Here is a 13,733-nt window from a genome sequence, read left to right on the forward strand (position 1 = left end):
AGTGAGTTATATCAATCTGCCAATTCATTATTTAAGCCATTTAGTATCGACGTGTCACAGATTTTTTTTACGACGGATAAAATATGGTTTTAAGAGCTTTAAAGTTTAAAAAAAAAAAGGAAATTTATGAACGAATGTTGAAAGTGTATAAGGACTCCCCAACCACAATTAGTACAGTAGAAAGATGAGTTGCTGAATTTAAACGTGGATGTACAAGCCTTGAAGACGATCTACGTGAAGGACGCCTAAAAACATCAACAACACCAGAAATAGTTGAAAAATACAGGATATCGTATTAAAAAATCATAGAGTAAATAAAAGAGATTTAGTAGAAGCCCTAGACATTTCATTGTACAGTGCAAGCAATATTTTGACTGAAATATTGGGTTTCAGAAAGCTGTGTTCACAATGGGTGCCGCATTCGCTAACAATGGAACAAAAACACATTCGAATGCGACTTTCTCAATGACATTTAGAGCGTTTTTGAAAGAATAAAGTAGATTTTATGCATCGATTCATGACTATAGGTGAGACTTGGATCTATCCTTATGATCCTGAATCAAAACAAGATGTTAAAGAGTGGTGTGAACTTAATTCTTCGGCTCCGAAACGAGTTTGTGTTCAGAAATCGACCAAGAAGTTATTAGCATCAGTTTTATGGGATGCGAAAAGAATTTTATTCGTGGATTACTTGCAACCTAGCAAAACAATAAATTCTAAATCTTATTGTAATCTTTCAGATAAGCTGAAGAAAAAAATTCGTAAAAAAAGACCCGGTTTGCAGAAGAAAAAAAGTCGTCATATAAGGCTAAAATCCATGAATTAAAGTCGTTGTTGGAGTATCCACTGTATTTACCAGATTTCTGTACCAGATTTGTCACTTTACACTAAAATGTAAGTTTCTAACTCCAGTTTTCTTGGTTATATGTCGTTTCTTTCGCTTTAGTAGCCAGTTTTCCTACGGTTTCTGTCCTTCTTTTCCTGGTTTCAGTTTTTTGACCTCTTCATTTTTTTCTTAAAATTTCTTTATCCTTTCTAGTTTTATTTCTATTTGAGTTTTAAGTGGCGAGAAAGTGAAAATTATTGAGTGTTGTTTTGCACGTGATTTGAAACTTTTCTTTACAATTTTGGCATGAGGAGGCGCTAGTCTTTAAATAGGTACACTAGACTGAGTTTTAACATCTGATGTTCCAGGCTGGGATTCATCTCGCTGGCTGGTTTGATTTCAATTTGGGATTATTAGATGGAGTCTTGTGCATAGTTTCATCACATCTTGGTTGGGGTTCGGTATTTCTAGGTGGAGTTCTCTACATAGTTTCATCACATTTCGATGTCCTCATGTCCTCACATCTCGACAGTATTGTTTGTGAAACGTTCTATGCTTACCATACAAAATTTACATTCGACTGCTCAAGTGCACTATCATCGTTGGTATCGTCGGTGTCATTTGTTCTTGCAAAGTGTATATCTGAAACTTCAGTGTGATCTACTAAGCTAAAAACATCTTTAGAGAATTTATTAGGATCTCATTTGTCCATCGTGGCAACTCTCAGATACGCTCTGTTAAAAAAGGAAGAAAGTTCAAAATGTGTGATCTTTTCATGAGTATGAGTTCTCAGATACAAGTCGCACTCAGGGTTTAAAGAATTCTTTAGGGGTCCAAAAAAAGTTTAGTCAAGAAGTTAAAGCCTGTATGGGGGGAAGTAAAACCATAACAATTCCGTGTGATCTGCAGTAATTATAAGTCTCCAAAGAAATGTGACTCCCATGGTTATCCAATTTTAGAAGCACTGGATCTTCTTTAGACGAATTATTACCATATAGCATAAACTATTATGCTAACGAAAATGTTTTATCCAGTCAAAGAATAATTTTTTTTCTCCAACCGTTTTTTGAACATCTGTATATTGCTCCAATTGGGCCTCCTCTCATTAATTGTGGATTCATACGTATTCGACGGAATATGAACATGTAAGGGACAAAATGTCCTGAAGAATTTACAGTGCATACTATGGTAACATTTTTTCCTCTTTCCCAAGATATTACTGATCCTACTTGCTTGTGACCTTTTGATGCCAAAATTTTTGATGGTTTCTAGACCGTATGCTCGTTTTATCTACATTTTAAATTCCACTCTCGGGAAATCTGAACTTTTCCATAAGTATGTTTAAAGACTTGAGAGTTTTAAAGACAAGATTGTTAAAAAATCTGATTTTGACTGGTATCTGCGAGGTTTGTAACACTAATGTTTGGATGACGGTTTAAAAAGAATTGTAACTAATTTTCCTTATCGAGTTTCACCAGCAATTTTCTTTATCGAGTCGAAACGGTGTTTTATTTTATTCGTTTCAGTAAACTGGTATGCTAAACATCTTAGTTTTTTTGGTGTGATTCCAAAAAACATATTCGCCAATTTTTTAACATGGTTGGCTATATTGTTTACTGTTCATGATTAAAAATTAGTTTCCTACCAAGTTTTATTCTTTTGTGGCTATCGGATTTTAGTTTGTTACGTAGAGTGGATTCTAAAATATTGAATAATCGTCCTACTTCTTGTATTTTTCGCCCGGATCGTATAGCAGTGATAGCAGCTTTTAGTTTATCTTCTGTCCATTCTGATCTTTCGGTTTTCCAAATGTAAGCACAAGACATTTGGGAATCTAAAAAGCAATACAGACACTATCAGCAAACATTCTCACACGGGGTAATACCGCGCAGCTGTGCGTTATTCCCTCTAGGTGATTAACCTAACGTAACTTATCACTGTTCGTTCATGACTTACAATGAATTGTTTTTGTATATATTATAGGTATTGATTATAGTTATATATATATATATATATATATATATATATATATATATATATATATATAAAATAATCATGGAATAGTTTTAATGAAAATTTAAAACAAAAGCACTTACTACTTTTTAAAAATAATTCGAAAATTACATCAACGTCTTGAAAAACAAACAATCAGCCACCTTGTCTAAACCAACACTACGAATGCACTATGCAGTCATAAGTCATATTATTTTTTTTTTTTTTATACCAACATATGGTCGGCTATTACAGCGAATACGAGACTGCGCGCTGTCTTGAATGTTAAAATACTTCTTCTGATGCACAGAATTCCCCTGGTCTCCCCAATATTAAGCTCTTTTTTTCATCGGTCTTTTTAATTTTGATATTGATATTGAAATTAGTAGATTTTGCGGTATTATCAGATTTGATATCACTGGCTGCGGTGCTAGTACTATTAGCGTTGGCTAGTTCAAATCGTTAAATGTGAGAAATACATAGTTACCCCATTATATTGTTAATCGCTGAATTTATATATTAATTATATTGTATTTTTTTAGGAAGGAATGCCTATACGACTGAAAAAGATACACTTAATCAATATAGTCTCATTTGTTGATAAAGTTTTAGCTTTAGTGAAACCTTTTATGAAAAAAGAACTTTTTGACTCTGTAAGTATGTTTTTTAATATTGCAATACATTTCTTTAATTTGTTTTTATTTACAGCTAGCTATTCATTCTGAAATCAAGACACTTTATACAGACATTCCCCAAGATATACTTCCTGCAGAATATGGTGGTAGTTATGAATCTTGCACGGTTATACAAGGTAAATTATTACACATACACACATATGTATAAAACATCCACATATCCTAATTGGTATAACTGTGATCTAAAATCGCTAATATTAAAAAAGAAAAGTGCTCATAAAACATTCGAACAGACAGGTAGGGAAGAAGATTATAATATATTTTACGATATTAGAACTTAGTGTAAAGAACTTACGAATTCACTATATAAACGACATATTCAGGAAACTGAAAACAATATATCTGAAAACCCTAGATCATTCTGGAAATTTATAAATAGTAAAAGAAACTCACATATGTTACCATCAGTTATTAAGTATGATGATTATACTGGGGAAAATAGTCAAGAAATCGTTGATATTTTTGCGAACTTTTTTCAACTGTCTACAATGATGTTGTAGTTAATCAAATTCCTATTTTTAAATTTAAGAAATCTGCGAGTGTAAGCAATTATGTTGTTGACGTTAAAGAAATAATTGATGAGATTCTGAGTAGCCAGTGGAAACTTACCAAGGGACTGAAGAAGTTCCATTGTATTTTTTAAAAAAATGTGTATACACTTTGGCAGAATCAATACACCATTTATTGGTTACTATCACTAACATCACGGATATTTCCCTATTTCTGGAAATCTAGTTTTTTAAAACCAATTTTCAACTCTGGTCAGAAAGATAAAGCTGAAAATTACCATGCAGTTTGTATACAGTCAGAGTTACCAAAACTATTAGATTTTTTTGTAAATAGAATGGTGAACAACATGGTTTAGCCAATGTTACAAATCTCGTGTATTATACAAATTTTATCATTAACTCGTTGGAGTCTGGTTCTCAGGTCGATTCAATCTATGCTGATTTTTCAAAAGCTTTCGATAAAGTCAATCATGAGATCTTGATTGCCAAACTTTGTGGCTATGGAATTAGCGATAATATTGTTCTGAAGCTATTTTCTTGTGGCATTTTAAATTAATTACTATTTAAATGGGAATAAGCCACAATTAAAGGTTAAAATACGTTTATTGACGTTTCAATTTCCGATTTGGAAATTGAAACGTCAATAAACGTATTTTAACCTTTAATTGTGGCTTATTCCCATTTAAATAGTAATTAGCGATAATATCTCAAATTAGATTAAACATTATTTATCTAATCGTTCTCAAATGGTTAAATATGGTAGTTTTTTTCTCAACACCAATTCATATAACATCAGGTGTTCCACAAGGTTCTCATTTGGATCCACTGCTTTCTCTGATTTCTCTTATTCGCTGATGATATAAAAATCTTTAGATCCATTGCTTGCCTCTCTGATTGTGAATGTTTGCAGTTGCCCTTAAATAATTTTTCACGTTGGTGTGAAGTTTTAAACTTAAATGTTTTAAACTTAAATCTAAAAAATGTTTTAAAATCACGTTTAGTAAAACGCAGGCTTCTTTTAATAATAATTACACACTTGATGGTATTGTTCTGCAGGAGATACGTCAGGTACGGGATTTGGGTATAACACTGGATAGAAAACTGAACTTAAATGTTAGGATTTTTCCAGAGAAATTCAAAGGACTTTTCAGTTTTTACGTTTAAAATATTATACTGTTCGCTAGTGCGATCAATTATAGAATACTGCTGTATTATATGGTGTCCTTTTTATAATCAACTCAAAATGAACAAATTAGAGACAAGAAGAGCTGAATTCGAATTATATTTTTTACATAAGCTTCTAAATGGATTTATTAATTACCCTGAAATTTTGGGTTTAATCTCATTTAATATACCTATGTGAAGAACCCGTAATTCTGAGCTGTTTTTTGTAGATTTCCATTCCAAAAAACTGTTGTAGCTAGCTTATGTATCTTACTGTATTTTATACATATTGTACAAAAACTGAAAAAGGGTTTAGCCCGTCAATAAATAAATAAATACTCGTAAATAATAAATAAAAATGATCAGGTTTACAGAAAAACTACAAGAAACTTATTTTGTTCAGAATGATCCAATAAATTAAAAAAAAATTGTCTAGGATGAAAAAGTTAATTGTTACAATTTGTTGAAAAACTATTGAACAATTTTTCGCCTGGGCGACCTCTTAAACCTTATTTTGGGGTATCTCATGAAAGTAATTATGCAAAAAAATCTCATGAAAATATTTTTCCGAACGAACCCGAGCTTTTCGCCTTGTCTACAAAGAATTTAAAATTTTTTTAATATGCCGAATTTACATCACGAATTTGTATAGGCCGTGGATAGGTAGTTTTACCTTATAGATGCATATATGAGTATATTCGTTGATATTAATATAACTTTATTCTGTTGAAGATTAAAAAAGAAAAACAATTAAAACCTTATATTTCAAGGAAGTCTAAGGGAATACTTGATCTAAAGTAAGATAACACGTTATAAAATAGCTTAAGTGTGTAAAAGATATCAAAGAAATCCCGCATAGTTATAAAGACAAACCAATTTCTTCAAAATTAACACCTTATGTATGAAAAAATGAAAGAACACATAAATATGCAGACATAACTGGTTTGCGATTGTACATTTATGAAATACAAGGTTATCATGATAAATATTTCAAATTCAGTAATTATATTTACGCATTTTATTACCTTACATATTTAGGCTGACCTCCTCTTATATATTTTAGTACAGGTCATTATCTTTGATGCCAATGTAACTGAATGTATGTATAAAATAAACTTCAGATTCAAGATTTCTCAAAAAGCCAAATAACTTCGTTTTTATTTTAAATGAATTTTTGAATAGAGTATAAAATCTACCAAATCAACATATTCCATTTTAAATTTCTGGTTTGGTTACTTTAAACCGCCGTGATCAATTTCCTAAGCTATCAGCCAGCAGCTAATATTTTCCGTGTGCGCAGATTCCTTTATTATCCCTATATAGACGCATATAAGTCTATATTCGTTGGTTTTATGCTATCGATACCTTTTATTATCCCTTACTATAGATGTCCCAGTCCCATTCGAAACCCTACTTGTTCAAATGATTTTTTTTGTGGCTTTAGCAATTAGCTATTTAGCCAGATACGTGTTGAGAATAAACAAATGAAAAATTACTAATATTATTATTCTAATACAGGGTTCCAGAAACTCTCCTGACAAACGAAGGCTGGAGATTCATCAGATAATTTTAAGACAATTTAAACCTCTCCTTCTTCTTTTTATATAGACATGACTGTTTTTCAATGTGCCTCCAGTAAGTTGTCGTTCCATCGTTTTCGTGGTCTTCCTACTGATCGTCTTCCTATTGGGAAACTGTCTCTTGCCGTCTTTACTGCTCTATTTGTTGTAGTTCGTCTTATAAGATCGTTCTATTCTACTCTTTTATTTCTTACCCAGTTCTTGATGTTCTCTACCTTGCATCCACGTCGTATATCTGTACTTCTAGCTCTGTACCATAGTGTCTTACAATAAATTTTTCATCTCTGCTGTTTCTAACATCCTTTTTGTCCTCTTTGTGACAGGTGTTGTTTCTGCCGCATATGTCATTATTGGTCTGATGACTGTTTTGTAAATTCTGCCTTTCGTTTCTTTCCCAATATTTTTATTTCTTCATATTGTTTCATTTAGGCAGCTTGCGGCTCTGTTTGCTATATTCACTTGATCTTCCACTTCGGTTTCGAGCTTTCCGTAGATAGATAATGTGATGCCTAGGTATTTAAACTCCATCACTTGTTCTATTATCTCATCTTCCAGCTCCAATTTACATCTTAGTAAATTCGCTAAAGTTGTAACCATGCATTTTGTCTTTTTTGGGGAAATTAACATGTTAACATTAACATGTTAACTCATCTTCTCGTCAAAAAGAATTAAATAAGAAATATAAAAACCAAAAGAGCCTTAACCTGAAAGCAACAAGGAAGTTGGATCTTTTTCTGGGTCTTCTAAATGCGAGGATAATCTCAAAATTTTGTCACTGTACAAGAAAAAGGTGCGCTTTGATGGCAAACTGGATTGATATTTTGCAGAAGAACGAGAAAAAAGAAACGTGGACATCTTATCTTGGTGGAACGACAACCACAATACATTTTCTACCATGGCTCGTTTGGCCAGGGATATCCTATCAATTCCAGCTACGTCTGTACCACAAGTACATACACTATATCCATACACAAGCATACACAACTATATCTAATTAGAAAAGTGGGTCAGACTATATAAGTTAGATATCTAGCTTTCTAGTCAAAAAATGTGTTGTTTATTCTTAGTTCGTTATTCGTGCAGAAGTTGATCATCAGTTTTCCATTTTCGTTTTTAACATTCTCGGTATGTTTTTGTTTAATGCCGGGTATTTCTCGATTCGAGCGTTAAAATCCCCCAATATTATCATCTTTTCTCTGACTTGATCTACTAATTGTTGTAATTGGTCATAAAACGCTTCCTTTGTTGTTTGAGGCTTGTTATTTTCTGGGCCGTATACTCCGATGATGTTCAGGTCTTCCTTCTCCATTCTTATCTTTGCTGTTACTATTCTTTCTGATATATATTGGCACTATTTGATGTGATTTTGGTACCTTTGGTGTATTAGTCTTTGGCACTGTTTTCTTTTGCTACTCCACTGTAGATTAGTATGTATTCACCTAATTTTGATTGGCCTTTTCCTCAATTTTTTCTTTCATGTAGAGCACAAATGTCTATTTCTTTCTCTTTTAGCACTTTGATTATTTCTTGGTCCCTTAAGTTGAGTGAGCTGATATTCCAAGTGGTAATTCTCATCTGGGTTTTGGATGTTTTTCGCTTGTCCTTCGTCTTAATAGTATCAATCCGGTTCCGAGGCTGTACATTATTTCTTTGAGCAGTATTTGGTTTTACGATTGGTAAGTTGCTAACCTTGCCGATCATCCTTCATATTTTATCCGGGCTTGAGACCGGCTGTGGTAACCGCAGAGCTATTCAATCCACCTCGCAATCACCTCAGTCAGTGTTGACAATTTAACCCCGAATGAATCAATTGCATCAATTGTGAATTTCTATTACCTGTCATAGGCGTCCGTTTTGGACGCCTACCATTCTAGTACTAAAAGATACTCTTACTTTAAGTCCGTAGGATACACCATTTTCTAGAAAAATCGATTTCAAAATTTTTCGTTCTTCGTCATGAAAGTTAAATTAATAGGTACCTTATCTTTTGTTTAAATAAATGCAGCACACAATTCGTAAAAAAAGTTTGGAAAAAAAGCAAAAAATCAAATTGAAACAAAACCAGTAGGAAAATCTCCTTTGTACCTTTGTAAAATGAAAAGGATATAAATTTTCGTTGTGTAAGGGATTTCATACGGAAGATTTTAAAATAATGAGATACATAACAGATAGTCTTCGAACGCTAATTTCTAGGTTTTCCTCAAATTCCAATAAAATAACATCTTCATGTGCTGCTGTTACATAATCATGTCGTCTTCTTTCATTATTTTTTGGAACCACTGAACCTGTTTCTCTTAATCGTTGATGAAGAGCTGTAAATATTGACTGAGTGGGATCATGATCGAAAAATTTCTTAGGGTATCTACGTTGTTCTGCTCGAGCGTTACACCTCATTTCGCCATAAACTTAAGCATATCAGGGTATTAATCATTAGTAAAAACATTTTTGTTGAATTGAAATTGTTATATTTGAATGCCACAAAGTAAAAAACTAAAAGATAAACTTCGCGGACCGACTACAATTTGACAGTGAAAAACGTAGGTTATACTTCTGTTGACAGGTCCAAGCCAACTAGTGCAAAATATACTAATTTAACTTTCATGACTAAAAAACCAAAAATTTTCAAATCGATTAGAGTAAACCATAGAGTAACAGTACCTTTTAGTACAAGAATACCTAAAAATTTAATAATCTAAACTACAATTCCACTATTTGGAATAGTGATTCATCGCTTAAACGCTGAATATCCTCAAATTTAAATGTACACAGCGGCCCTCGAAAACTACCCGTTTTCTCAATTGCAATTTGCGTTTTCTCATAAGAAATTACACAATATATAAGTAGTATATTTATTTGTGCTTCTCTATAGAAAAAATGACCAGAAGTTGGCGTACAGTGTAGCCAATTCTTGTTCACAAGTAGTAATTATGGTCATACAAAACCTGTATTCTTCCACGCAGCGATTATTACCGTCATAAAAATACCAAAAAACATGATTTTTTCAATAGTAAAAATTAAGCACAAAATTGTAATTAAATAAATTTTATTTATATGTTCCGTTTCGTTACATATTTAAATTTATAAAATAAAAATCGATATTTTAAAACATTATTTTTCATTCGTTTGGCAACTTTGGAATTAGCGACGGAACTCCGTTTCAATTCCGACCAACAGAAAGCCGTAAAACTGGTTTTTGCCGAGCAAGTGCCCATCAACAATCGTTCATTTACATTGGCATTTCTGAGGGTAGTGCATGTGTTACATTTTGTGAATATATTTTATGCGATAAGTTTGTGCTATTGATAAAACGTGTTATTGATAATACGTGTGTTATAGTTTGTCGTTTTATAGTAAATTTTTAGTTATATTCTGTGATTATTTGGTTTGAGTTTTATTGGAGTTGGACGAAAAACCGAGTTGTTCTAAGAGAAGACAGCAAAATTCTGATGTTGATTCCAAAAATGAAAAGCCGCAAAAGAGACGGAAAATGTTAACGTCCGAAGAAAAGGTAATGATACGAAACGTTTATGAAGGAATTGTCGGCAGAAAAATGGCATTAAATGTTAGCCAAGCGGTCGACATTTATAGCAGTTTAACAAAAGTATCTGTTCAAGTTTCATTCTTTTAAATGAATATAATTATGTTTATATTTTGGGCAAGGCCCACCCTGTAGGTTTAACGGTCGAGGCAGCTTGCTCGCGCCGTCCGGCAACAGTCTAGAAATATACGTTCTAAAGTCAACATGTAGTTTTTCTAGTTTCTGGCTCATTATTCATCTAATCAATGGGTGTAAAACCACCATACTTCAAGCAAAGCAAACATACAGTCCACTTCTAATTCGAGGGTATCCATCAGTATCCGTTAGCTGTATTTATCTTGTACTTAAAAATACATCGGAAAATAAAAAGCAAGAAAAAGGTAAAACTAGAGGTAGGAAAAGCATTGTTTTGGATGAAGAGACAAGGAATATTATACGTCGAAAAATTCATTCATTTTATTTTTGGAGTGAAATTCCAACACTGAAAAATATTTTTCAAGAGCTCGAAAACGATGACTGATGATTTTTGATTCAAGCAATCCTCCACGTAACTCCAGAGAAATGAGCTAAATGTATAGGCCACATAAATAAAGAAGAACATCGTATGTGGGAACTTGACACTCATATCAAAGTTTTACTAGAGCCAATTATAATTACTTTAGGTGGTGAAGATAATGACAGCGATAGCAGCACTGCATCTTCAGATTTAGACAGCGAATAATATTTTCTAATAGTTTAGTAAGAACATCAGCATAAAAAAACCAAAAACAAAAAGAAAACGAGAAGAACATAGTAAGTGTGTATAGTGTTTGTGTTTAAATAGAATAGTACAATGTTTTGTTACATCAAACATTATTTTTATTTTGTTTTTATAGATTTTTATTTTGTTTTATAGGATTTTATTTTGTTTTGTTTTATACTGTTTTACTGTTTTGTTCATTTTATTTAATAAGACAATATGGCTCTTGGCGAACACCCATTTAAAAAAAGAAACTGTCTTAAAATTTGTTTTAAAAAAATTTCGTTGTGTAACTCTTTAAGGACGGGTCACGTCAAACGACATTTTAGCGTAACTTCCGCGACAGCCGGGTGGTATCAGTAAGCTTTCTGCAAAATTACTTGTTTTTTATAGCTTTTTGTTTGTGGCATTTTGTATTTTTAGGGGAATGTAGGAAATGAGCCACAAAATATTTATTCGTATGTTTATTTACTGACATTTCGATCTCTATATCCAGAGACCGTTTTCAATTATACAAGTGATAGTAATATTTATTTTCTATGGCTTTTTGCTTGTCGTTCTGTATTTTTAGAAATAATGTTGGGAATAAGCCACAATATATTTATTCAAATGTTTAATTTACGGACGTTTCGATCTCTATAAAGAGACCGTTTTCAAACATACAAATGACAGATATTTTATTTTTCTATAGCTTTTTGTTTGTGGCATTCTGTATTTTTAGGGAGAAGGTTGGAAATAAGTCACAATATATCTATTTACATGTTTAATGCACTGACGTTTCTATCTCTATTCCGTTTTTAAAGATATAAAAAAAAAGAAAATAAATAATATAAGATTATAAAAATATATAATAATAAACAAATAAAATAAATATAACTATCGTTTATATCTTTGAAAGCGGTCTTTGGATATAGAGATCGAAACGTCACTAAAAACTTATAAATAAATATATTGTGGCCTATTTCGAACATTAATATTTGAAAAATATAATATAATTAACGTTAAAATAAAAGTGCGTTAAAATAACCGATGACCTACCCAAAACGGACGCCTATGATCGGTACTAGAAATTAGCAATTTATTAAATCGACTCAACTCTGAAGGTTAAATAATCGTACCAACTTTTCGTTTCTCTAAATAGAAGCGTTGTGGAGGTATTTAAAAAAATCTAATTACAAGGTGCGATCTTTAAAGAGCTTTAGCTCCCTTAGGAAGCATTTTCGGTCTAGGCGAATTAAGTAAAATTGTCTTAAGATTATCTGGGCAATCTCCGGTCTTCGTTTGTCAGGAAAGTTTCTGGATACCCTTTAGAATTAAGTGTATATCTATACTAATAATTGCTAGTGCAAAAAGTGTATATGTTACGAGCAATGTCCGAAATTGGACAATCCTAGCATTGTACAAAAAATCTTGTCCACTTCTAGCATTGTACCCCTTTACTGTACAATCTCCGAAATATATATAATCGTCGGACTTTGTATAAAAGAATTGCTGTACAATGTTCGAATTTCAATAAGTAGCCATGCGTCAGTTTGAGATAATATATCAGATATCGATTCATATCGATTTTTACGATTATTCCCCATTTTTTATTAACGACAAATAAACATCAATTGAGGTTATAAATCCATAATTATTAACCAGCGTTTTTGACTTTTGGATTCTTAGAATTAAATTATTTTAAATTATCATACATATCTCTTGAAAATCTAAGATGTTTTACAAACATCTTCCCTATATTATAGTGATGTATCTATCTCTTGAAGCTTTGAAATGTTTCACTAACATACTAACAATATCTCTATTGTAGAACAATTTCTTCTTCGATTCGATTTTTCAATTTTTGATTTGATGTGTCGCTTGTCAATAATAATCGATTTGAACCAATGAGCGTTTCGACAATTATTTTGATTATTTCGGACATTGTACAGTTTGGGGGTACAATGCTAGAAATGGACAATAATTTGTGTACAATGTTAGGATTGTCCAATTTCGGGCTTTGCTCGTAACATATATATTCGAATCAAAAAACCTCATAAAAATCTCTATAACTGTATCAAACAAAAAGAGAAAATAATAGCAATTAATTAATTAATAATACTCGCTTCTCATCCAGGGACCCATTAGGACATTTGTTTAAGATATTACTAGAAATAGGTCACAGGAAGGAAGGTAAATAACAATTGGTTTAAAAACAAACGTTAACGACATTAGCTAAGATTGACTACAGACACACGTTTGGATTATGTATAAATTCAATTAGACAATCATACACTCTTTTATCATTAGTAGCCACTAGGTTTTTATTTGATACGGAGGAAATCTTTGCAATTTGCAAGTTGTTTAAAGTGTTCTTGTATGCTGAAAAGATTTGGAACACTTAAAAAAATATGATTGAGATCTCCTTGTTCTTGACATGTTTCACGTAAGAGCATTGTAGATTTTGATTTTTACAAGATGAGTAGGATAACAAGCGTGACCAAATCTCAATCTTATTAAGGTTGTTATATATTTATGACAGTATTAAATTTCTTAAACCATCTGGGATTTGGGATATGTGGATTATATACAAACGTATTGTATTGTTGATTGGTCGACAAAAGTTTGCCAAAAAGTTCTCCAACGATCTATTTGATTTCTTTTAGAGATTAGAAAAGCGTCAGAAACACAAATTTCTTCATCTGGTAACA

The 13,733-nt window shown here is 32.0% G+C and overlaps 1 protein-coding gene across 3 annotated transcripts in view; it reads left to right on the forward strand.

Annotated features, from left to right (window-relative positions):
* The window catches only part of LOC140437179 (alpha-tocopherol transfer protein-like), a 58,472-nt gene that overhangs the window by 36,408 nt on the left and 8,331 nt on the right, over positions 1 to 13,733 (forward strand). For all 3 annotated transcript variants that reach the window (XM_072526530.1, XM_072526528.1, XM_072526529.1), the window contains 2 exons: positions 3,361 to 3,471; positions 3,527 to 3,629. In XM_072526530.1, the coding sequence (XP_072382631.1) occupies positions 3,361 to 3,471; positions 3,527 to 3,629 (214 nt within the window). The remainder of the gene's footprint in view (positions 1 to 3,360; positions 3,472 to 3,526; positions 3,630 to 13,733) is intronic.

The sequence above is a fragment of the Diabrotica undecimpunctata genome, chromosome 3, assembly GCF_040954645.1.
Source record: "Diabrotica undecimpunctata isolate CICGRU chromosome 3, icDiaUnde3, whole genome shotgun sequence".
NCBI classification, from domain to species: Eukaryota; Metazoa; Arthropoda; class Insecta; order Coleoptera; family Chrysomelidae; genus Diabrotica; species Diabrotica undecimpunctata.